This window comes from Phalacrocorax carbo, chromosome 23 (genome assembly GCF_963921805.1).
Source record: "Phalacrocorax carbo chromosome 23, bPhaCar2.1, whole genome shotgun sequence".
Lineage (NCBI taxonomy): Eukaryota > Metazoa > Chordata > Aves > Suliformes > Phalacrocoracidae > Phalacrocorax > Phalacrocorax carbo.
Genome location: NC_087535.1, coordinates 3,795,057 through 3,819,247, shown reverse-complemented (window position 1 = coordinate 3,819,247; position 24,191 = coordinate 3,795,057). Strand labels below are relative to the sequence as shown.

Sequence of the window (24,191 nt, the reverse complement as noted above, 5' to 3'; positions counted from 1 at the left end):
TCTTCCCTCTTGGCTTGATTCGAGGCTAGTCACGGCTGGGTGGTGGGGAAGGGCTCTGCAGGCTGCCTGACTTCTTCATGTCTTTGCTGCTGCAAGTTAAAGGTGTCCAAGGAAATGGCAGCTGGAAACAGTTTGGGACGAAAGCAGCCACGTGGGTCAGGGATGTGGGGTGGGTGCGGAGCAGCACCTTTGCCAGGGCATGGCACCCCACTGCGGGGAGCTTGTACGTGCGTCTGCTTTGCTGCTTAGGGACTATCGCTGGTAACTCCTGGGAGATCTGTGCTTGGGGAGAGGGAACTTTTGGGACTGGGTCTGGGTCTGGAAAGGGGGGCACAGGTGCTGATGTGGGATGTCCTGTGGGGATCATCCAGGGAAAGCAAACCAGTGTCCAAGCAGGGAACGGAGCTTGGAGACCTTGATTTGTTTCCTTCTCCAGTGTGATGGACGGGGTGATGCGGTGAGCCCTGGCAGACACCGCTGTCGTGAGCGTCCCCAACTTATCCAGTGTCCCTGATAAGCCAACACCAAACAGCCAGAACCAGAGAGGAGTAGAAATGCAGTGCAGGTGCCTGTGCTCACCAGGGGGGTGTGCTGCCCCGGCCCTGCCATCCCCTGGGGGCTTCCGGGACTGACTGGGGGACTGGGGGACTGGCACTGTGGACTTGCAGAGGGAAATGGCTGGTTGCAAACCTCCCTGAAAGGCAGTTGGCTGTTTAAGATGAAATAACACCTTTAATAGCTGTAATTGTGATTGCAGGTGGATTTGCAGGGTGGAGCAGTTCAGGGAAACACAGCTGGTTAAAAGGTAACTCCAGCTCTGCTGGGTCAGGACGAACTTGTCTCTGCGGGGAGGAGAAGCACGCGAGGCCAAGAGCGGCTTCCTCCTCCCAGCACTGGGACAGCGGGGGAGAAGCTGCATTTTTGTGGCTGCCCTGCATTCACTCTATTTTTATTAAGCCCTGTAGGCTCGGTGCCCATCCTGCCCCCAGAGCCAGAGGGGCTCACCTGGGCCTATGCCCAACAGCGAGCTCTCGTCATCATCATCCTCTTCCTCACCTGCAGGGGTTGGTGGGCTTTGTAGTGGGGTGGTCCTGCATGGGTTGGGGCTCCCTTTCTCCCAGAGCACTCCTTTCCCATGCATCCCAGGACCACGGCGTGCTGGGGCTCCCCTCGGTATCGCGGCCGGGGAAGACTCCCTCCTCTTCCCCAGCCCAGGTTCGCGTTGCAGGAGCGGCTCCTCCACGTCAGCCGCAGCTGGCCGCGGTCCCCGGGGAGGCTCGGGGTGTCCAACCGCCGCGGATTGCAGCACTGGACGAGCTGCTTTTTTTCCCCTGACCTCCGGCGAAGGCTCTGCCTCGCACGAGGCCAAGTGCGCTGGCCCCGGGCCAGGGAATCACTTTGTGCTCGATATTTTACAGCACGCAGAAAACCCCACTGGAACCATGGTGATGACTTGCACGGCTTAAAGCTAGGCAGATACTTGCCCACGCTTTGCTGGGCTGCAGGCAGCAGGTTCATCGATGAGCAGGATCCAGCCCCTTGTGCTCCCTGTGGGTAATTTAAAAAGGCAAAGTGTGAATTTTTCATCAGTGCATCCAACCTGCCGCTTTGGTCAGGATCTTCCTCCAGGTGCTCGGACACCAGCAGCCCATTTTCTCATTAACACCTGAGAAATGAAAGCTGCCCTCCACGTGCCCGGCGTCCTCCCCGCAGCTCGGAGCGGCAGCGAGTGCCCGTGCGTCCCTGCTGCTCTAATAGCAGAGGGAGTTTTGATTTGCCCCATCCTGCTGCGGTAATGCCGGTTGTTAGTGGAAGCATGTCCTGGCCCCAGCAGTCACCCAGGTGACTCACGTCCGCCCCGTCAGAATCCTTTTATTTTCAGTGATTTTAAGCTGAAGAATGTTAGTCCAGAGTATCAGTTTAATAAAAATAACCCTCTGCATTCCCAGAGAGCATGTAAACCTAGGATTAAAGATGCTAAAACTGTCTTGAGATCATTAACTAATTAAGACTTCCAGCTGGCAGGTCACTCTCTCTAATCCTGCCTGGTGGAGCAGTAATGCCGGGGACGGGGAAGTGGCAGGGGAATGCTGCAGGCAGAGCTGGTGTGGGTGGGAGGTTCCCGTGCTGTTTACTTCGGCACTGAAAATGGGCCATCCAGGTCAGGCACTTCCTCAGAGACCCCTAGGCATGGCAATGGAGGATTTTTATTTTTTTAAAGCGCACAGATGAATTGGGCCCGCTGCTTTTGTAGGCCCTGGTGGGTGCTGGGGATGTGCCGAGGGTCGGTGCTTCACTCCGTGAGCCTGGCCCATGGGTTGGTGGGAGCTCAGCCCTTGGTGGTCTTTGCTCCCAGGCGCATCAAAAGTGTTTGTTCCTCCCTATCCCCCATCAAAATAATAGTAATAGAAACCAAAACTGCCTACAAGTGGCACTGGGGCTGGGCTGAGGCTTTGCATATCGCCTGTGGGGTGAGACAGGCCCTGTCCACAGCTGGCTTGGCTCTCCTCTGGTTTTTCCCTTCTTTACCTCCTTCCCTGCCCTCCCGAGGCGCCATGCCCTGCAGGAGCTTGGGAACGTACCGGTCTCCTTCCCTGCTGTCGTGGCCCATGGAACAGGTATTGCATGTTGGGAGCCCCAAACCCCCCACACTGCCGCCACTAGTGTTTGCAAAGCCAAGGCAACCCCTTCCAGCAAAGAGCACACTGTGTGTTTACTGCAACCTCAAGGGTTTTGGGTTGTTTTTACAATCTTCTAGGTCTTTGCTAATTGTTTTCAGGCTTCCGCTGCCACCAAAAGTGTGAGAGAAAAGCAATTTATCTTTTATTTGAAATCTCAGCTTAATCTCCTCCAACCCTGGGGACCTTTAAAGAGAGCAGGGAGCCAGTGGCGGGGGCAGGAGCAGCGCTGGGTGTTCAGAGCACCCTGCCAGCCCATGCCTCTGCTGCCAAGGATGCAGCAGCGCTGGGTCCCTAGGGTCCCAATCCATCAGCGCGGAGGCCAAATTCTTCTCTGCCAAGCTATTGAAAGGAATTTCCCCCTCCTCTGGAGAGTGGCTAGACTGGGGGAAGGAGGCTGGATCTGCAAATGGGATATCTGCTGCTTTTGCCAACTCTTTGCAGCGCACCGTGTCCATCTCCAGCAATGTTTTGGTTGTTTGGTTTGTTGAGAGGGGTTGAGAGTCCCTTGGGGAGCAGAGGGGGCAGCAGGGGCTCTGCTGTGCCCTTTGCTGCCGTGCCACGTGCACGTGCCTCGTTTCTCCAGGCTGCGTCTTCCCTCCTGTCGCAGGGACCGAGCTGCCCCCACGATGGATGCTCCCTCCTGGGATGGTGTTGTGGGTGCATTGCTGCATCCACTCACACGCTCACCCGCTGCCTGAATTCAGCCTCCGCAGGTGGGAACATGCTTCTCACTTCCTCGCCCGGGGCAGGAGTGTAATTTCTCTCGGTACATCGCTTCACAGAGGCTGGGAGAAAGCAGGCGAGCGGGTACAGCCTGTCTCGCTGGAGCACCGAGTTCCCTTGAAAGCCTTGCAGACGAGCTCTGGGTGGCCCCAGCGCTGTGAGCCCCTTGGGCGATGCTCGTCCCTCCGTGCTTTGGGGGCTGAGCAGAGCCTCGTGCCGGGTTATACTTCACTGCTCTCGGTAACTTTGAAAAGTAACATTCCATCCATCCCGAAATCTGTCCTCGGCACCCAAGGCCAAACCTGCAGGATTTTGCTCGATGCTGGGAAAACAAGGAGGTAGGCAGGGAGGAGACACAAAGCTCTTCACAGCTGAGGGGCAGATCCACCTGCTCTGATCAGATAATAATTAATAACTGGTTTTGGTGGGCCTCTGCCACCTCCCTCTGTGTCCCGGCGGGGTGAGCTCCCAGCTGGAGGAGGACCACTGAATGAAAGTTGAACTCATCACATTTTTGCCAGGTTAACAGTGAAATAACGCCGCAGCCGGTGCGCCGTGCCGGGGGGGTGGATCGGCTCAGTTGGGCAAGGCGGGATTTGCTCCGGCAGGAGTCAGAGCCTCCCGCATGGGTCGCTGAGCAAAGGCCCAGGGAACGCGGCTGACACGAACCGTCGTGTTTCTTTGCTGCCAGTTTGTAGCTGCTGCTGTTTGCCCCAAGGGACCGGGTTGAAAAACGCGTGTGAAAGAAATGGCGAGCGGTGGGGAAGCAGGGGCGATGTGCTTGGAGCAAGTGCCCAAGAGCGGCTGCTTGTTCCAGGAGCTGAGCGTGGTCGTGCTAAATACTCACACAGAGTGCAAGTGGGTAGGAAACAGGAGATGCAGCTTTTGATGTTGTCGCTTTGGGGCAGGTGACGGTGGCGCGTCTGCCCTCGCAGCCCTGTGGTTTGTGGCGAAGCTGCTTTGCTCGCTCAGGCTCCGCTGTCATCTCGGTGTTGCTGACACCCTGCTGCCACTTTTGTCCCCGTGCAGGCTGGTGGATGATCGGTGCGTGGTGGAGCCGGCTGCTGGTGACCTGGACAACCCACCCAAGAAATTTCGAGGTGAGATTGGGGCCGGGCTGGGGCAGCCCCGACACTGCCATCAGCAGCCTCGGGGACGATGCTGGCCCTGAGCATCCATGCCGGGGATGGGGACCGGGGTCCCAGCTATCCCAGCTAGCCTGGGGCTGGGAGGTGCTGCTCATCCTTTGCAGCAGAGCCTGGAGGGTTCTTGAACAGCCTCCATAGCCTTGTTTCTGTGGCTTGGCCAAACCACCTACCCTCCTCTGTTTGCTTCTGGGGACATTTATTGGAACCACCTCCATAGTGGGATGGTCCCTTAGCTGAGCCCTAAGGAGCGGGGGTGGCTGGGAACCATCCTTTGCAAAGGTGGGTCCAACCATCCCAAAATGCATTCCTAGGGATGCTGGCAGCTGGGTGTCTACCCACGAGCAGCCAGGGACAGGAAGGGACAGACAGAGGGGCAGTTGCAACAGGCAAACTATCTCAAGGCCAGCCTGTTATCGCTCAGCACTAATTACATGTGCTGTGCTTGGCTGCACCTCAGAGAGAGCCAGGGGATTAAGCCTCCCTTTTATGAGGCAGGTAGGGCTTAGGGAGAGAGGGTAAATCCCGATCAGTCCTCAGCCGTCACGTTTTGGGCCGCATCATCTCCTCCAGCACTTGAGGCCGGCTCATTATTTCCCGTTTGGGCAAGGGGCAGCCCTGGGCAGGAGTGGGCAGGAGCGGCCAGGTCCGGGCGGAAAAGGGGATGAGTCAGTGGAAGCTGGGGCGGCTCCTGGCCTGTGGAAACGGTCTGCAGAAGCCAGGACGGGCTGCCGGGAAAAGCAGCTCGTGGCTCCCGCTTCCCCTGTTTGCAAGCCCTGGGGCCGGCCAGTGAGGTGCCCTCAACCTTCGGGCTCCCCGGGAGCAAACGGCTGCACCCAGCCACGGGGTATCGCGTCTGCCCTACGCTGCACCTGCCTGGGAAATGCTGGTTTTGTGCCTGGCTGCCCCGTGTGCTCGGCACGCTGCAAAATGCACAGGAAGGGCTGTGTCCCAAAGAGCGTCCCGGTTGGGTTTGCGTGCCCGGCGCACGGCGCAGATAGCTGGGGAGCGTACACAGAGCTGTGAAATTTCCCCAAGGCAGCGACTGCATTGTTGGGTTTGGGGTTTGGCTTAGGGCAGCCGTTCTTTTCATCCCAGTTACTGTAATTTCAGGTCCCCCTTTAAAAAAAAAATCTTTTAAAATATTGGTTCCCCACTTGGTTTTGTGCCTCCACCTCTTTCTCAGGGTGGCTTTAACGTCCCACAGCGGGGTGCTGTGCAGGCACCCTTCCCCATGGGGGTCCCACCCGAGCAGTGACCTGCCTCTCTATGGGAGCCTTTGCCACTAATTTGTATGTGGGGCTAATTAACAAGCCATCTGATAGCTCCCCGGCGTCTGGCAGCCTGGGGAGCCATCCCGCTCCCAGACATTGGTGGACTTTCACCTGGGGCTGGATGGGAAGAGCTGGAAGCAGCTGCGGGGCGGCTGGTGCAAGCCTTGTCCCAGCAGCCGCGCCGTCTCCCTGCCTGGGCATGGGTGGGTGTTGAATCTCTTTTCCAGGCAAAGGTCTGGTCTAGACTCAGCCCTGCTCCGTGTAAACCCCATCAGGATATCCAGGCACTTGTTTTAATGACCGGAAAAGTAGCAGTCTGCCTTCTTGATAGCTGTCACCGTGAGGGAGGTAAAAACAACGGGCTGCTGCTGTTTCCCTGCAGCAGCAAAAGGCTTAAGAGGACTTTCACGCGCTGTTGCCATCCCCATATCCTGTGGCTGGACCCTGCCCTATCCTGCGTGGCAGTGAGGCGCGCGCGGGTCGTGCCGGGGCCCATCTCAGCTTCCCGCTGAGGAAACAGGACTCTTCTCCCAGAGCCAGGTCCAAATGGCTTTTTGGAAATGCCAAAACCCACCCAGGACCCTGTTCCTGCGGCGAGGGACGCCCCGGCTCGGCCACCCGTGTCATACCGGGGCTCTGCCCTCCGAGAGGTGCCTGGTACCTCTCAGTTATTTGCTTTTTCTTTGTGGTTTCTTCCCACCCCCCCACCCCCCCGGCTCTTTCCAGCCCTGCGTTCAGGCACGTCAGGAAAAAAGCAAATAAAACGCTTCATCCTGCACTGCGGAGGCGCCAGGGTGGCTGCAAGGCGAGCGGGCAGCGAGACCCCCCGGCCGTGCTGCTGCCTGAAACGCCCCGCTTCCCCCGCTGCGGGTTTGCAGGAGGTTCTGCCTCTGTGGCCGTGCTGGGCCGTGGCAGGTTGGCCAAGCATCGTTCTGCTGGGCTGCTCTCGCCGGGCTGTGCTGACGTGGGAGCTTTCCTCGGCTTCCCTCTTTTCCGCCCACCATCGGTCGTGCAAAAAATTGTCAGTGCTTAGGCCTGGATTCCCAAATCTCTGGCTTCAAATGCAAGCTTTGCTGGAGACTTTCTGTGAGCAAATGACTCCGTGCCTCAGTTTCCCTCCCTACAAAACAGGGCTTAGTACTGCGATGGGGGTATCAGGCAGCCCCTCCGGGCAGGGCATGCTCGGAGCCAGGGGTTTGATTTGCACCTGTGTCTTAATAGCTGTGTTGGTTTTTTTTCTTAGCTCCCCTCACAGTTTCCGCTTGCTACCAGGTTCTTTTGCAGCCTAATTAGCAATTTAATGAAAACGATATAAGGTGCTGCAGGTGGCCCGAGTGTTTCTGTAGCCCTGCTCGGAGGCAGTGGGAGAAGGCAGCCAGGCATTGCAGCAGCTCTGCTCAGTCCCTGATGAAAACCCTGGTGTCACGGCCTCCTTGGCATGGGATATGCCATTAGCAAATAGATCTGTAAAGCGAAATGTGAAACTTGGCCTCTTCCCAGCAGCCCGAGCCGGTGAGAACTGTGCTCTGCGCTTGTTTGTTCGTCACTCCCAGGTAAATAAATACGTGCTTGCCAGAGACTTGGGACCGGGGCCAGAGATGGAAGTGATTTTTTTTTATTTTATTTTATTTTTGTGTCTGAAGTTTCTCGGCTGCTATTTCAGGCATAATTAAGGTGATTTGGGCTGCAGAGCCCTTCCTGCGCTCACCCCATACAGCTTCCAGCCCTGAATGAGGGTTTGGGAGATGTAAGTGCCTCCTCACATCCAGACATCTGCTCTCCGTACATCAGTGCCCAAAGCCTGAACCTGGGTGTCTGCACTTTCCGCCCCCATCCCGACCACAACAGCCTGAGGAAAAACAGGCAAACTGGGGCAATCTGCAGAGCATGGATACGCTGCAAGTGTTTGGGGGAGCTGGGATGCAAAACCTGTGCCCTTCAGGTCCCCAAAGTGTTTTTCAGGGCTTGAAACGCAGCTGTTGACATACAGATTTTAGGAGCAGTTGCTGGCGGCTTCCAGCACTGCGAATTGAGGCTCCGCGTGAGCAGTCACAGGGGAACAGCAGCGGGTTTGCAAAACCGGCATATCCTGATGGCACGGCTGTGGTGGGGCAGCAGCCTGCGGTCCCGCTGGCTCAGGGTGTCCGACGGGCAGGGTGACAAGGGAGACGTGGAGACGTCCGCTCACGGTGCCCCCGTCCTGCTGGCCTCCCTCCCCCCCGGCAGGGTTCTCTCCTCCTTTGGTACAGCTGGGTTTCATCAGTACTTTTTCTCCCCCTGAAGTTTTCCATCCCAAATTGCATGGCTGTTTCTGATGGGAACATTTCTAATCATGAGTCCTGGAAGTGGATTCACTCCTGGACTCATTATTTACCCTGATTTGAAGCTAGTCCACCACCTACTACAAGGTGACATGACCCTCCACCAGTCCTGGCCAGGTCTCCCTTGGACCCCCAGCAGCAGACGGGGTTGTTGTGGGTTAGGAGGACCATCTCCCAGTGGTGCTGCTGGGACAGGAGCAGTGTCCTGGAGGAGCACTCGCTCCTGCCCCTCGGTGACGTTGGCCCTGCTGGGGACACACTGGTGGCTGGCGGCCGCGTGGCTGCTGCAGCCTCATGCTTGCCGCCTTCTCCTCCCAGATTGCCTCTTCAAAGTATGTCCCATGAACCGCTACTCTGCCCAGAAGCAGTACTGGAAGGCCAAGCAAACCAAGCAGGACAAGGAGAAGATCGCTGACGTGGTGCTGCTGCAGAAACTCCAGGTGAGCGGGGCTCCTCGGGGCAGGGAGTGGGCACGAGGGACCGTCCTCCCCAGAGCAGGCAGTCCCCGTGGGTTTGGGCACCCAAACCTCTCACGGTGCGAATCCTAATATGTTTTACTTCCCTGAAAACAGCCTGCATGGGAGGCCAGGGCCTGCCCCGGGTTTGGCTGTACTCAGTATCCCTCCGCTCAGCAATGTTGTCTCCTGCCCCACCGCCCTCCTCTCACCATGGACCATTAGCCACAGCCACCTTTTCTAGAGGAACAGCTCCTGTAGCCATCAACTCTTAATTAATCATGGCATATAGTGTCTAATAAGGGGGCTGAGATAGGAGCTCTGTGAGGTGGTTTGTGCTGGCACCTGCAAGACTGAGGGTTGTGGTCCCCAGATGGGCTGGCCCCCAGGGATGTGTGCTGCACCCTGGGTTACCCTTCTTATGCGATGCTCTTACCTGGCCTCTGATGTGAGACGCAATTGAACCTTGGATGCTGCCACAGGCTCCTGACAGAGCTTTCATGCCATGCCTGCGCATGTGCCCTTGGCGCAGTGGGGAGCCCTGGGAAGCGTGGCACAGCCAGGCTTGGTCCACACCATGATGGTGCAGGGTGAATACAGCAGTGACCAAGGAGCCACAGATGATTTTGTTGCTCCCAGTGCAAGGGAGATGTCCCAGGGCCTGCAGAGAAGGATCCAGGGGACTGAGCAGGCAGGGAGAGGAAGGAAAGGTGGCAATGCTGCTTTTGGGATGAGAGGTGGCATCCACCTGCTTTTCCAGTGTCGCTGCAGTGCTCAGCTTTTGCTGTCTCAGCCCTTCTGGTGCGCCTTTTGCAGAGGAGCCCATGGCAGAGCAGGGAGAGGTGCTCTGCAAGCACAGCCCCGCACCCCCGCAGCACCCAGGGGTGCCTGGCACGGAGGAGGGAGCTGCTGCGGCCAGGACCTGCTCCAAAGGGCTGTGGAAGAGAAAGACTCCTGTTGACTTCCATGAGGTTTGGAAAAGGCCCATGTTAAACATTGCATAATCACCTCAGACAGCTGGCAAGGCCCTGAGGATGATTCATAAAAGCAAAGCTCAGGAGGGATTCATTAAATCATCTCGTCAGGTTTCAAGCCTAGCCCCGGCCCCACAAGTCCCCCAGTTTTGCCTTTGGGGAGTGAGGTCTGATGCAGTGTCCGGACAGGGCGTCCTGGCTTGGTTCGGAGATGCCGGGACAGGGTCAGTGCCTCCTGACATGTCCAGCTGTATGTGGTCGCTGGCGTATGGAAATACTATTTTCCTGCTCCAGTTAGACTGTAACTTGTAATGTCGACAGCTGTACTGGCCACGACGGGAGAGAGAGGCTCATTTCTGAACCTGATTGATTGCAACTTGGTTAAGGTTTGTCTTAAAGAGATTCTGTCATTTCCTTGCTCCTTTCCGCGGCTCCTGGCGTTGCTCTTTTGGCAAACGCTCCCGCGCGTCCGGAGCTGGGCGCTGGGGGAGCCCGGGCAGGGAGGGAGCGCTCTGCAAAACTCTGCCCGTGCTGCCGCGAAACCGCTGGAAGTCCTGGCAGGACGCTGGACTCCAGGCTGCAATTTATCAGCGTCTTCTGCAGGCTGAAAACATATTCCAACCCACAGAGACAATTTCCTGAAGCAGAAGCAACCTGGATCTTGAGCAGAGAATCCCTGCCCAGCCATTTGCGATGCCCACTGTTGCTTTTCTGAGCTTGTGCTCTTGCGCCGTTGTTTTTAAGTGGGTTTAAGGCTCGGTGTTAAAAAACACCGCTGACTAATCGTAGGTGCAGACAGATGCAGTGCAGACATGCTGTGGAGGCTTTCCTCCCACTCTGCTCATGTCTCCCCATCCTTCCTGCGCCCTCCTGGGCTGCCCACTCCTTTGTGCACCCCTGACATCCCCATCCCACTGTGGCTTGAGGACAGACCCCGTCCCATCCAAGGGACATGCTGGGAACATCGACCCCATGGGCTTGCGTGCTCGGGGCAGGTGGTTCCCACTCCTGGCCCCACTGGTTTTCGGCAAGGGAGGAGCTCAGATCTGGACGCAGATTTAGGACACACCACGGTGCCAGATCTCTCTCCAGAGCTGTGTTGCTCCATGGGGTTGTTGTCAAACTCCCAGCTCTTCATCAGCGCAGGGTTTCTTGGCAATGGGTTTGTTTTCCTGATGGCAGCAGCCACCACCACGGGGCTCACATCCCCCGGGTGGCACCCAAAGCTGCGTGGGGATGGGGACTTATCTAAAGTGGTGGCAACATTCAAAAGACTAAAGAGTTTGTCACATTGAAAGCCCCAGCATCACCTGCTCAGGCATTGACAAATCACCTGCCCCCATCCTCCTGCAGGGCGTGGAGCCACCATTCCAGCTGTTTTTCCCAATTCTTTCTGCTCTCAAGCGAAAGGGGGCAAAAATAGCATGGGAAAGGGTAGATGCTCTCCCAGCTCCATCCCTTGCTGCTGTTTCCCATCCTGGCTGCAGGGTAACACTGGCTTGGTGCTGCCCAGGCTGGCGCCGGGGTTGTCAGCACACCCTCGCCATTCCCAGACAGATCTGCTGCGGGAGCAAGTTCCTGCCTTGCTCCATGTATGTCAACATCACTCCTCCAAGTGCTAGAGCCACCACACAGAAAACATCTGTGGTTTTGGAGAGGGGGGCTGCAAGCAGTACTGAGCAATACCCTCTTAGGGCATCTTGGCTGGCGGGGACCCATCCTGCCACATCTGCTGCAGCAGGTCTGGACCTGCAGCCGTCTCCAGGCACGGCACCACCGGCACGGAGCCTTTTGCTCTTTGGTCTCTGCGCTCTGGGAAGCCCCTGGTCCCCACGGCCCTGCTGCAGTGGAGCTGAGATGGGTGCATTTGCCCCAGCCTGGCCTGAGCACAGAGTCCCCTGTTGGTGCTGCCCCACGGGACCTGCTGGGGCTCTTGGGGAATTTCAGTGCCTTATTGTCCCTGTCCTTATTTTTAAGTCCTCGATTTAAAGCTCACATGGACTTCATAGAGCTGCTCAGGGCCACACCAGGGTCCCAGGTTGAGCTCTCAGATGCTGAGGACCATATTACAGCTCTGGACCATGTTGTCTGGGTGACACAGGGATGCTGATGTTGCATCCCAAGCCTGGCCTGGCCTCCCCATAGCTGCGGGTGCAGGTGGCCCCTCTGCTCCAGGGGGTGAAAAGGGTGCTCTTACACTCAGCTGTTCTCCTTTTGGTGTTCAGCATGCAGCCCAGATGGAGCAGAAGCAGAACGAGACAGAGAACAAGAAAGTGCATGGCGACGTGGTGAAATACGGCAGCGTCATACAGGTACGAGCACTTGGCTGATGTGTTGTGGGGGGAGATGCACAGATGCAGCACGTCTGCGTCAGGCAGCTGCTGGGAAGGGGCTCGTGGGATCGCTCCTGGCCATGACCGGCCCTGGGGACCCTGGCGGGCTGCCGCAGCTCACCCTGCCGTTCACCTTTCCAGCTCCTCCACATGAAAAGCAACAAGTACCTGACAGTGAACAAGCGGCTGCCGGCCCTGCTCGAGAAAAACGCCATGCGGGTGACGCTGGATGCCACCGGCAATGAGGGATCCTGGCTCTTCATCCAGCCCTTCTGGAAGCTGAGGAGCAATGGAGATAATGTGAGCCTGGGGCCAAAAAGTCCCCAGATTAAGCTGTGCAGAAAGCACCGTGCGTGCTGCCTGCCAGGGCTCGCCTCCCCACCAGGCGCCTGGTCTCATCCACGCTCCCTCCTTTCCCGTTTTGCTCCCCAGGTAGTCGTGGGAGACAAAGTCATCCTGAACCCTGTCAACGCCGGGCAGCCGCTGCACGCCAGCAACTACGAGCTTGCTGACAACGCTGGCTGCAAGGAGGTACGGGGAGGCCGGGCTCCCTGTGCAGGGTCCGGCTTTTAGGCCTTGCCTAGTTTTTTTTTTTTCCATTTTCTTCCCGTATTTCCTTGTGCCAGGGATCGTGACCTCGCTCTCTTGCTCCTTAGGTGAACTCAGTCAATTGTAACACCAGCTGGAAAATCAACCTTTTCATGCAGTTCCGCGACCACATGGAGGAAGTGCTGAAAGGGGTGAGGAAGGAGGTTTGGCCGCCTGGGACACGGTGGGCTCTGGGGACCCAGCCCCGGTCCCCTGCAGGGGCAGGACATGTGAGCGGCCGTTTGGCTGTGCAACAAGGGCAGAGGAAAGAGATCCCGCCGTGGGGACCTTAATTTCTAGGGGAATTCATCACTTGAAGAATTTAACAGCAAGATAGAGTGGATATTTTAGCATCTCCTGGCAGCAGGTACCCAGGGGGATGTGAAACTACCCTCCGCCTTATTGTATTAAATTGACTCTCAAGGACAATACGAGGCATACATAGTGCCAGCAGTGGCTTCTAGCTGAGAGGACAATTTTCGGCTGTTTAGATGTGCAGCAGGGCTGGCTGTTGCCTGGGAAAGGAACTTTCCCTGCAGAGCTATTGTTCGGGGCTGAGGTCCTCCAGGAAGCAGCTGGATGGATATTGATTGTTATGATCTTACAGACCCTTGTCCCCAGGCGCCGCACTTATCCCTGGCTTCCCGCATCCACTGCATCCTCCTCCCCAGGGCGTTAATGCTTTAAACACATTGGTGAGCGGAGCTTCTGCCCACTCCAGGGATGTAAAGTGGTAGGTTTGCACCCATTTTACAGCCCGGGGCAAGGAAGCAGAGAGGAGAGGCTTGTGTGATAAATGGAGTGATGGCATTGCAGAGTGCAGGGTGCCCCATGCCCACGCAAGGTGCCCTCCCCTGGGTTTGGAGGAGCATTTGTGCTGCTAGAGGCAGGTTTTAGCACAGCTCAGGTAGGTAGGACTGGAAGAGCTGATGGTGCCCTGCAACGCCCGGGCTCCTGTGGCCCTGCCATGCTGTGGCTGGGAGCTGTGCTCTGCTCTGGACTGCGTACGGGGGGAATCCCATCCCCTTTGCAGGGTGGGGAGTCACAGGAGGAGATATGTCGGCTTGTAGGAAAGCCATGTCCCTGGGTCTCACCACCATGTCCTGGTCCAGGGGGATGTGGTGAGGCTGTTCCATGCCGAGCAGGAGAAGTTTCTGACCTGTGACGAATACAAAGGCAAACTGCACGTCTTCCTCCGCACCACCCTGAGGCAGTCAGCGACCTCGGCCACCAGCTCCAACGCCCTGTGGGAGGTGGAGGTGAGCAGAGAGGCGATTTGAGTGGGTGTCCTTGGGCTTTTGGGGTACCCCTGTGGGTTGCTGTACTCTCACCGGGGGACGGTGGCGCTAGAAGTAATGTTTGTTTCTATATTTCTACCTCTGGTAGCCTGACTGCCCTGGTGAAAGCCACTGCAAAGCCCGAGCTCCATGAGAGCACTGGGAACTGTGGCTGCTGGTGGATGGGCACTAGTGTCTGAGCTCTGCATCCCGAGTACATTTGCTCGCGGCCACCTTTGGGATAGGATGGGACTCTTATCACCAGCGTGTTTGCTGAGGGTCAGCGGAGGCTCGGAGGCAGGAATGGTGTCCTGTTCCCTGCAGCCCCGCACGCCTCGGGCTGAGCTCTCCTCTGCCTCTCCCAGGTGGTCCACCATGACCCGTGCCGAGGGGGAGCCGGGCACTGGAACGGCTTGTACCGCTTCAAGCACCTCGCCACAGGCAACTACCTGGCAGCGGAGGTAAGGGGGTGAGCAGAGGGACGCAGGGACCTGCCCTGCCCTCGAGAGGCTGGTACCGTCCCTTGCAAAGGCAGTGCCCACCTGCCCTTAGGCAGAGCGGCGATGCCCAGGGTTGCCACTGGCCCCACTCCAGTTTGCTTTCGGAGCCGTCCTGCCCTGGGCCTCTTGCGGCTCCTTCTTGCTCACAGGAGGCATTGGCACTGGGGCTTTGAGCATTTGCAGGGCTAGGCTTTCCCCCCTGAAATCCCCCACCCCACAGTACAGGGGTTTGCTTGCCAAAATTGCTGTTCCTGGCTCCCTCCTCTTCTGGCCTGGGCGGGCAGGAGGGGGTGGCTGGGGTTTTCCTCCATTTGCTCGTTCTGGGCCGAGCGACTGTACCTGCACAACCTCCTGGTAAGATGGAAGCGGGAGATAATTCATCCTGCCACGTTTAGCTCTTCCTGATCAGGTTTTGCCCATCCTCATCCTCTGTCCCACAGCAGCACGCAGGGCTGTCCTTGCCTGGAGAGGTTGTGGGCAAAATCTGGGCCTGGAAACATCATTTGCCAAATTTCTTTCCACCCATTCAAGGTCAGTTCAAGGCCTCCTGATAGAGGCACAAAGAAGTTTCCGCACTTAGATAATGTGGTTTATATGACACAAATGAGCTGCCAGGACCAAGGGAAAGACAGTGTTACACCCTGCTGCCAGGGGAGCAGGGATGTATGGGGTGGATCTTGGTGCACCTTGTGCAAAAGGTGCTCCCTAGCTGGAGAAGACAAAGGCAGCCCCCAGGGCCCGTTCCACCACTGGCAGGATGGAAAATAGCAAGTACTGAGTCTGAATATTGCCATCTGAAATGGCTGCTTTAAGTCAAAAGATGCTCAGGTGACATCTTCTGCAGAGGAAAGAAGATCACAGGATGATCTCCATCCCAGGCTGGTGCTGCCTGGCTTGTGCTGCTCACTGAGACCTCAGCCTGGGGCCTCGAGGGATTTTCAGCAAGAGCTCGTCTTGCTGCAACGCAGAGCCCTGGGTCTGCTCTCCAGGGCTCACCCCATCCCGCTCCTCAGGGACGGAGCGCTGTGCATTGGGTATGGGTCACGTCCTCCAGCCCCATCTGGGCAGGTTTCCTCTCTCTGCGATGTGACCGAGGAAGGCAGGAATAGAGATAATACCCCGTGCTCACGGTTTTGGAGGGACCGAGTGGGAGGACTGATAGCTGTCTTTCATCTCCCTCTTTAACTTTTCAGGAAAACCCAAGTTATAAAGGAGACGTGGCTGAGCCCAAAGCAGCGCCCACGGTGAGCTGTGTGCAGCCTCGCTAGCAGAAATGCTGCTGCCGCTGCCTGAAATCATGCCATCTCTTAGACTCTGCCTGAAAGCAGGGAAATGCCCTGAAACAGAACCAGCTGCGGGGACAGTGCCCGTGCCGCGCCGCCGGGTCCCGCTTGGTGCCGAGGCTGCGGCTGGAGGCTGTCCCACTGCCCAGCAGAGCATCCCTGCGCCCTGCACTGTAGAGTAGCATCCTTGTGTTCCGCTTGCGAGAGGACCATGCCAAAATCTGATGGAGGGGTCCCAGTGCATGTTGGATCCCCAGGCCACGGGGAAGTGCTGGTAGAAAAGAGATTTGGACTTTCAGGGTTTTTTTTTCTTTTTGCTGTTGGTGAGATTTGGAGAAGGGGTGGCCTCGTAGCTCAGGTGCATCACGCCGCGCTTGTGCTCTTGCAGCTCCTCGTGCGTCTCCACGCTGCGAGGCTCAGCCTGGCGTCCGAGCAAAAGCTTCTGCTCTGAGCATAGCCGCTGTGTGTCTCCTCCGATGCCGTGTGCGCAGGGAGGCTGGGCTCGGCAGGGCGACTGCCCCACGCCGGGCTCAAAGCTGCTTTCCCCGGTGCAGGGGGGCAGCGGCCGTGCCAGCCGCAGGAACACAGGGGAGAAGATCAAATACCGGCTGGTGGCTGTGCCCCACGGCAACGACATCGCCTCCCTCTTTGAGCTGGACCCTACCACGCTGCAGAAGACGGACTCCTTCGTCCCCCGGTACATGAGCACGCGTTGCCATGGAGGGATTGAAATAAAGAAGGGAGGCTTAATCACGTGGTGTGAAATTTTGGCTTTGCCAGGTGTTGGGGAAGTGGTGGGTGCTGGTGTGTCTGCGTGGGGATCACTCACCAGGACACTGTGCCATTTGCAGGAACTCCTACGTGAGGCTGCGCCACCTCTGCACCAACACCTGGATCCAGAGCACCAACGTGCCCATTGACATCGATGAGGAGAGGCCCATTCGCCTCATGGTACGGCCCCACTCCCTCTTCCCGTGCGTGGATTTATCCCCTGTGCCCCAATAGCTCTTAGCGTGCTCCTTCCCACCCAGCAGCCAGGCTTTGCCCAGGGACTGAAATACCCCAATGATCCAGAGGGGTTGGCTGGGCACCAGCCTAGAGCCCATCCCAGTGACCTAGAGCCCACCTCAGTTCTTCCAGTGGGGACAAACTGGGTCACTGACTTCACCCGGGTTGGTGGCAGCTGGTGGGGACATGCTTGGCATTGCCCTGACTGTGTGGTGCTGCTTCCCCGTTGCTTCCCAGCTCGGCACGTGCCCCACCAAAGAAGACAAAGAAGCTTTTGCCATCGTCTCCGTGCCCGTGTCTGAGATCCGGGACCTGGACTTTGCTAACGATGCCAGCTCGATGCTGGCCAACGTGGTGGAGAAGATGAACGAAGGTTTTCTCAGCCAGAATGACCGGAGGTAAAAAGGAATTTCCCCTGGGAGATGGGGCCGTGCTGGGCTCCTCCAAGGGCTGTCCAGCATCGCTGCAGGATGGGGCCCCTGCCTGGGTCTTGGTGCCAGCGCTGTCTTGCTTTCCTGCCCACAACCCAAATCCACGCCTGCTTCTCCCAGGAGTCTGGCGAGGAAACCAGATAACGCCGCAGCCCCGCTCCGGCCCCTCCTTTGCTGCTAGAAAAATATCCAAGGGGCTGAGAGGTGGCCCCATGATAGGGGCAGCTGGGTTAGTCACGGTATTATTTTTAGGTGGGTGGGTTCTTGGTGCTTCCTGAGCAAACACAGATCCCCGTGGGACAGAGCGAGGCACTTCCGCCCTGCCAGCCTGCCCCGCGCGGGTCCCGCGAAGGCGACTAAAGGGGCAGAGGCATTAAATGCAAAATCCCTGGCATGAATCATGAGCAAAGGCCCCTGACATTTACCCCGGCACATGTAGCTTCCTAGGAACCGTAGGGACTGTAAAACCTCTTGCTTCAGGGCAGCTATTAACCTCTAGCAGGGAGAGGGAGGATCAGCCAGCATCTTCCCTGGCAGGGTTTTGAGCTTTGAACGTGGGCTCTTTGGCCATCCAAAATGGGCTGGTATCATTGCAGGGACCCGAGTCTGTGTGAGCTGCGTGGAGTGGGTGGACAGTCCCACTGCCCCAGTTGCACCGTGCCCCTTTGCAGGTTTGTGATCCAGCTGCTGGAGGACTTGGTGTTTTTCGTCAGCGACGTCCCCAACAATGGCCAGAATGTGCTGGACATCGTGGTGACCAAGCCCAACCGGGAGCGGCAGAAGCTGATGCGGGAGCAGAACATCCTGAAGCAGGTGAGTGGCCCTGGGGCCCTGCATCTGAGCGAGGCTGAGGTCCTGTGGCGAAGTCCTGCACTGTGCAGGGCCATGCTGGAGTCCAGGGATCTGGAAACCCCCACGGAAGAGGTGTAGCTGGTCTCCAGCTCATGCCCCAGTGGTGCACCAAGCCTTCCTGGCAAGAATGGCTGATGTCCAGCCATGCCAGGGGGGTGAAGGTGTGGAGGGGGACAAGGCACTTATCATCTCTGTGTTTGGGCAGATCTTTGGGATCCTGAAAGCCCCCTTCAAGGACAAGGGCGGGGAAGGGCCACTGGTGCGGCTGGAAGAGCTGTCAGACCAGAAGAACGCTCCCTACCAGTACATGTTTCGGCTGTGCTACCGCGTGCTCCGGCACTCCCAGGAGGACTATCGCAAGAACCAGGTGCATGGGGGGAGCCCCCATCCTACCACATGTTGCAAAGAGGTCTTGGTGGGGCAGGGGGTGTTGCCAGAGCCCGACGTGTAGCCCTGAGTGCTCACACCTCTCTGCCCGCTCCAGGAGCACATTGCCAAGCAGTTCGGCATGATGCAGTCTCAGATTGGCTACGACATCCTGGCTGAGGACACCATCACGGCCCTGCTGCACAACAACCGCAAGCTGCTGGAGAAGCACATCACGAAGACCGAGGTGGAGACCTTCGTCAGCCTGGTGCGCAAGAACCGCGAGCCACGGTGCGTGCCCGGAAAGGCCCCGTCCCAAAAGGCTTTGCGCCGTGTGATGGGTGCGATGTGCCTCGATCAGAGGTGGGAAGAGCCCCCGGGGAGCACCCTTTCACAGCGAGCTGTCTCTGCCCTGTAGGTTTTTGGACTACCTCTCAGACCTGTGTGTCTCCAACCACATTGCCATCCCCGTCACCCAGGAGCTCATCTGCAAGTGTGTGCTGGACCCGAAGAACAGTGATATCCTCATCAAAACCGAGTGAGTAGCCAAGGGGAGAGGTTTTCTATGATCAGGGTTTGGTGCCTGGCCCTGCCTTCCACCAGCTCCCACCGTGCCTGGTAAAAGCCCTGTCACCCCTTGAGGTGCAGCTGCTCCCTGTCCATGGGAGCATCTCCAGTTTTACCCCTTTTCTGCCCTAGGCTGAGGCCGGTGAAGGAGATGTCCCAGACCCACGAGTACCTGAGCATCGAGTACTCGGAGGAGGAGGTCTGGCTCACCTGGACAGACAAGAACAACGACCACCACGAGAAAAGCATCCGGCAGCTGGCGCAGGAGGCCAGGGCTGGCAATGCCCATGATGAGAACGTCCTCAGCTACTACAGGTGATGATCCCATAGCATCTTCTCCCCAGGTGAGGACATAAGGGTTGCACATACTCACTCCCTCTCCCCGTCATCCCCGGGCAGGTACCAGCTGAAGCTCTTTGCCCGCATGTGCCTGGATCGCCAGTACTTGGCCATCAAGGAGATCTCCCAGCAGCTGGGTGTGGACCTGATCTTCCTCTGCATGGCAGATGAGATGCTGCCCTTCGATCTCCGGGCATCCTTCTGCCACCTCATGTTACACGTGCACGTGGACAGGGACCCCCAGGAGCTGGTGATGCCCGTGAAGTTTGCACGGCTCTGGACCGAGATCCCCACGGCCATCACGATCAAAGAGTGAGACACGCTGGGGCTCGCAGCAGCTTTGAGGGACAGCACAGGAGGTGGGATGGCAGATCCCATCCTGTGTAGGGACTGGCTTGGCTTTAGCAGGGACTGGGACAGGGGCATTTGTGGAGGGAATCTGGCAGGTCTCAGCCTTTAGAAGGACGTGGGCTCCATCACAGTCTTGAGCATCGCCTCTGGCTGTGACATCCAGCTGCCTGGACAGTGCTCCTTCCAGGCTGGGTGCGAGGAGACTTGCTGCCATTCAGCTCACCCCCACCATCTCCCCTCGCAGCTATGACTCCAACCTCAACGTCTCACGTGACGACAAGAAGAACAAGTTTGCGAGCACCATGGAGTTCGTGGAGGACTACCTCAACAACGTGGTGAGCGAGGCGGTGCCCTTCGCCAATGAGGAGAAGAACAAGCTCACCTTCGAGGTGCGAGACCTGCCGATGCCACCGGCACATTGCAGGATGCAGCACAGTTTGGCTGCAACTGCCTCTGCAATGAGGGTGGCTGCGCTGGCATCCCTCTTCCCCATCCTGCTCAGCCCTGAGCACGGCAAGGTCTGGAGTTGCCTTGTCCTTCCCCAGGTCGTCAGCCTTGCCCACAACCTCATCTACTTCGGCTTCTACAGCTTCAGTGAGCTGCTGCGCCTGACACGGACACTGCTGGGCATCATCGACTGTGTCCAAAACCCCCAGCTGATGATGCAGGCAGTCTACAACGATGAGGTGACGGGTGAGTCCCTGCTCCATAAGCAGGCATGGTCTTGCAGGAGGGTGTTTTCCATGGTCTGCCCAGTGCTTTCCAGTTTTAGCTACAAGAAAACCAGTGGCTGGTTTGCTGGCATGGAACCTTTGGCTGGGTCTGCACTGGGAGACAGGAGGTGTTGAGCCTTTGGCCATGCCAGAAAATGGCCAGTCCCTCCTACTTATTCTCTGATTAATATCTAGAGCATTTTGCAGTCTAAGTGGGTCCTTCCATTGGTCCTCTGCTGCCTCCCTTTCCATCTGCATTAACTCTGCCCACTGTGGCCACCTCTGTAGGGAAGAACGTGCGGAGGTCGATCCAGGGCGTTGGGCAGATGATGTCCACCATGGTGCTGAGCAGAAAACAGTCCATCTTCAGCCCTCCAAGCCTCAGTGCTGGGTCTGCCCCAGAGCAAGTGGACAGAGGGAGGAGCATTGAGAGTGAGAACATTGTGGTGATGGAGACCAAGCTGAAGATCCTGGAGATCTTGCAGGTTGGAGCCAGTGGGGAGGGAGAAGCATTGTGGAGCTGCGGGTGGGACCCGTGGGCTGGGGTGGTGAGGGGAAGATGTGGGTTTCTGATGCAAAGAGACAGCTGGCATGAAGAGGGCACTCACTTTTCCTTTCTTCTTCACTGGTGCCAGTTCATCCTGAACGTGCGGCTGGACTACAGGATTTCCTACCTGCTTTCCGTCTTCAAGAAGGAGTTTGTGGAAGTCTACCCCATGCAGGACAGTGCGGCCGATGGGACGGCTCCAGCCTTTGACTCCACAAGTAACTCTTCCACTTTGCTCCTGGTACAGCTTCAACTCAGCAAACCCCACAGGCTGGGGACATGCGGGTGATGGAGGTGACGGCTCCAGCAGCTCTCCATCTGCCACTGCTGCTGGCAGGGAGCACGGAGGGGATTGGAGTTTGTGCAGATGGGACGAGGTGTCCTGTGTCTGTCATGGATGCTCAGAGCAGGGGCCAGGGAGCCGGGTTGGTCCCTGCAGGTTTCTGCCAATGCACAGGGGTCATGTTGGACCCCCCTTTCATCTCCCTTTCCTCTCCCTTCAGCTGCAGCCATGAACCTGGACCGGATCGGCGAGCACGCAGAAGCCATGTTCGGTGTGGGGTGAGTCCCTGCTCCCTCCGGTGCATAGTTAGCCTGGCCATAGGGCTCTTCCCCTCCTGTCCATACTGCCAAGGCTGAAAGCTGCAGGTGATGAGGAAGACGAGGCTCTAAAGGCTAACGCAGTGTCCCCACCAGCCCTGAGGGGTGACTGAGTGCACACAAGCTCCCCGGTGGCTGCTAACGCCAAGCGCTTTCATCCTGGCTTCAGGAAGACGAGCAGCATGTTAGAGGTGGATGACGAGGGAGGGAGGATGTTTCTGCGGGTGCTGATCCACCTGACGATGCACGACTACCCACCGCTCATCTCTGGCTCCCTACAGCTCCTCTTCAAGCACTTCAGCCAGAGGCAGGAGGTCTTGCACACTTTCAAACAGGTAACCCTGGTGGGATGCTGCTCTAGAGCACTTCTAAGCCCGCACTTGGCTGTGGGTGCAGGACATGGGATGGGTCTCGGCTCCTTTCCTTGGGATGGAGGCCTGGAATAGGAGGGGAATGGGGTTTTTGCCCCAAACTGGAAACCCCTGGGAATGTCGCTGCAGGTTCAGCTCCTGATCTCAGCCCAGGATGTCGAGAACTACAAGGTGATCAAGTCAGAGCTGGACAAACTCCGCACTATGGTGGAGAAATCAGAGCTCTGGGTGGACAAGAAGGGCAGCAGCAAAGGGGACAGCACGGTGGAGGGGAACAAGAAGGAGAAGAAAGAGGTGAGAGCCCTGAGCAAGACCCTGGGAACCAGGGCAGGAGAGGAGTGGGAGGCAGAGGTGCAGCTTGCTTCAGTCCAACACCTAATGCCTCTCGATGGGCCATGCATCCCTCTCCCTGGAAGAGGAGGGTCAGGGAGAGTCCTGGAGGGAGTAGTTATGCCCCAGGCTTTAGAGAGGTGCAGTGGGACCCTAGTCTTGTTTGTGTCCCCTTACAGCATGCTGCTGATGAAGAGGTCATTGCTCCGGGAGAGAAGAGCAGCGAGAACTATCAGATAGTCAAGGGGGTAAGTAAGACTGAATCCTGTCCCCAGGGCTGTTCCTGGGGGCACGGCCAGCGACGGCTGCCTGGCCGGGGAGGGCATGGGTGCACCAGCAAGAAGGGAAAGGGTGGAATCATGGCAGGGATTTCCAAGCTCTCCTGTGGTTCAGTAGAAACAAGTCCAAGCCTGGGCTTGTCCTGCCAGCTCAGCATAAAGAGGAGCCCTGTTCCGTCCCCAGGGCTCGCAAGTGAGCCTTGCACCAGGGGGACTGAAGTGGGTTGGTGACGGGTCCAAGGGCTCTCTGTACGGCACTGCAAGGGGGATTTCTGAGGGGGGGTGCCAAGATTTGCGAGCTATGCAGGGAGTACCTGGGTTTATGGAAGGCACATCTGGATTGCAAGCAAGCCCCCGGTCCTGGTGGCCATCGTGATGGGCTCCCAGGCTCAGTTCTCCTCTGCCATGGTCCTTCTCTCCCCAGATCTTGGAGCGGCTGAATAAGATGTGCGGAGTCGGAGAGCAAGTGCGCAAGAAGCAGCAGCGCCTTCTGAAGAACATGGATGCCCACAAAGTGATGCTGGATCTGCTGCAGATCCCATATGAGAAGGTGGATGGGCAGAAGCTGGCTGGCCCTGAAGTGCCCTGGGCAAGGGGTGGGGGATGCAGAGACCCCCCCTGCATGGCTGGGTCCTGCAGCTGGGCGGGGAAGGAGGGGCAGCAGCCTGCTGCTGCTCTGCATCCCTCGCCAACTCTGGGTATTTCTCTTCTCTGTCCTTCCTCAGGGTGATGCCAAGATGATGGAGATCCTGAAATTCACCCACCAGTTCCTGCAGAAGTTTTGTGCTGGCAATCAGGAAAACCAGGCACTGCTGCACAAACACCTCAACCTGTTCCTGACACCAGGGGTAAGGAGAGGGGACTGAAGGGTGGTCGCGGGCAGCAGCACAGGGAGGGACTTCAGTATGGCTCCTGAGGCTGAGAGCAAGAGATACGAATGCCAGGAGGAGACCCCGGGAGAGGAAGGGGCAGGGCAGGAAGGGAGGCTCTTCCTTGCAGCCCCCTGGCCTCACTCTTCTCCCCTGGTCCTGCAGCTCCTGGAGGCTGAGACAATGCAGCACATCTTCCTCAACAACTACCAGCTCTGCTCAGAGATCAATGAGACGGTGCCACAGCACTTCATCCACTGCGTGGCCACCCACGGCCGCCACGTGCAGTACCTCGACTTCTTGCACACCATCATCAAGGCTGAGGGCAAGTACGTCAAGAAGTGCCAGGACATGATCATGACTGAGGTGAGCACCTCTCCCCCCATCCTGTGGGGCATGAGCATGGGGTGTAGCTGGGCATGGCTCCTGGGAGGTGCACAGTCGGCTTCTTCCTTGAAGAAGAGCCTTCCTGGCCACGCTGGCTTCTCCCTGGAGTAGGAAACATCTTCAGGAGCTTAATGCAAGGTCCGAGAGCCAATAGCCATTTTGAAGTCTCACAAGCTGTGATGTTTTATCCTGGTGAAAAATGCCTGGTGTTCCCTGTAAATGCATGGCCATTTCACCCTTTACCAGCTGCTGCCTCTCATCGTCCTGCTGCAGAGGACACCATTTTCTGCCTTGTGAGGTTTCTGACCCTCCTTCTCTGGAGTGGTGACCACTGACCCTTCTCTGCAGCTCACCAACGCCGGGGATGATGTGGTGGTGTTCTACAATGACAAGGCATCACTGGCCACCCTTCTGGAGATGATGACAGCGGCCAGGGATGGGGTGGAGGAGAACAGCCCGCTGATGTACCACATCTCGCTGGTGGACCTGCTGGCTGCCTGCGCCGAGGGCAAGAACGTCTACACAGAGATCAAGTGCACATCCCTGTTGCCCTTGGAGGACGTGGTGCGGGTGGTGACACATGAGGATTGCATCACGGAGGTACGGGGTGTCCAGCGAGGAGGGTGCA

General features: G+C 57.7%; 1 protein-coding gene across 2 annotated transcripts in view; it reads left to right on the top strand.

Moving 5' to 3' along the window:
- Positions 1-24,191, top strand: part of ITPR3 (inositol 1,4,5-trisphosphate receptor type 3) — a 50,290-nt gene that overhangs the window by 11,137 nt on the left and 14,962 nt on the right. Inside the window, exons 3-32 of one of the 2 annotated variants that reach the window (XM_064472399.1) lie at positions 4,434-4,504; positions 8,463-8,584; positions 11,799-11,885; positions 12,048-12,206; positions 12,339-12,437; positions 12,563-12,646; positions 13,607-13,753; positions 14,137-14,232; positions 15,465-15,515; positions 16,109-16,251; positions 16,406-16,505; positions 16,800-16,960; positions 17,665-17,806; positions 18,051-18,212; positions 18,330-18,502; positions 18,630-18,749; positions 18,911-19,093; positions 19,178-19,429; positions 19,713-19,857; positions 20,014-20,161; positions 20,470-20,666; positions 20,817-20,946; positions 21,232-21,289; positions 21,498-21,663; positions 21,829-21,993; positions 22,209-22,277; positions 22,732-22,857; positions 23,033-23,155; positions 23,342-23,542; positions 23,912-24,163. In XM_064472399.1, coding sequence (XP_064328469.1) covers positions 4,434-4,504; positions 8,463-8,584; positions 11,799-11,885; positions 12,048-12,206; positions 12,339-12,437; positions 12,563-12,646; positions 13,607-13,753; positions 14,137-14,232; positions 15,465-15,515; positions 16,109-16,251; positions 16,406-16,505; positions 16,800-16,960; positions 17,665-17,806; positions 18,051-18,212; positions 18,330-18,502; positions 18,630-18,749; positions 18,911-19,093; positions 19,178-19,429; positions 19,713-19,857; positions 20,014-20,161; positions 20,470-20,666; positions 20,817-20,946; positions 21,232-21,289; positions 21,498-21,663; positions 21,829-21,993; positions 22,209-22,277; positions 22,732-22,857; positions 23,033-23,155; positions 23,342-23,542; positions 23,912-24,163 — 4,132 coding nt within the window. The remainder of the gene's footprint in view (positions 1-4,433; positions 4,505-8,462; positions 8,585-11,798; positions 11,886-12,047; positions 12,207-12,338; positions 12,438-12,562; positions 12,647-13,606; positions 13,754-14,136; positions 14,233-15,464; positions 15,516-16,108; positions 16,252-16,405; positions 16,506-16,799; positions 16,961-17,664; positions 17,807-18,050; positions 18,213-18,329; positions 18,503-18,629; positions 18,750-18,910; positions 19,094-19,177; positions 19,430-19,712; positions 19,858-20,013; positions 20,162-20,469; positions 20,667-20,816; positions 20,947-21,231; positions 21,290-21,497; positions 21,664-21,828; positions 21,994-22,208; positions 22,278-22,731; positions 22,858-23,032; positions 23,156-23,341; positions 23,543-23,911; positions 24,164-24,191) is intronic. The other variant, XM_064472400.1, reaches the window with a different exon arrangement.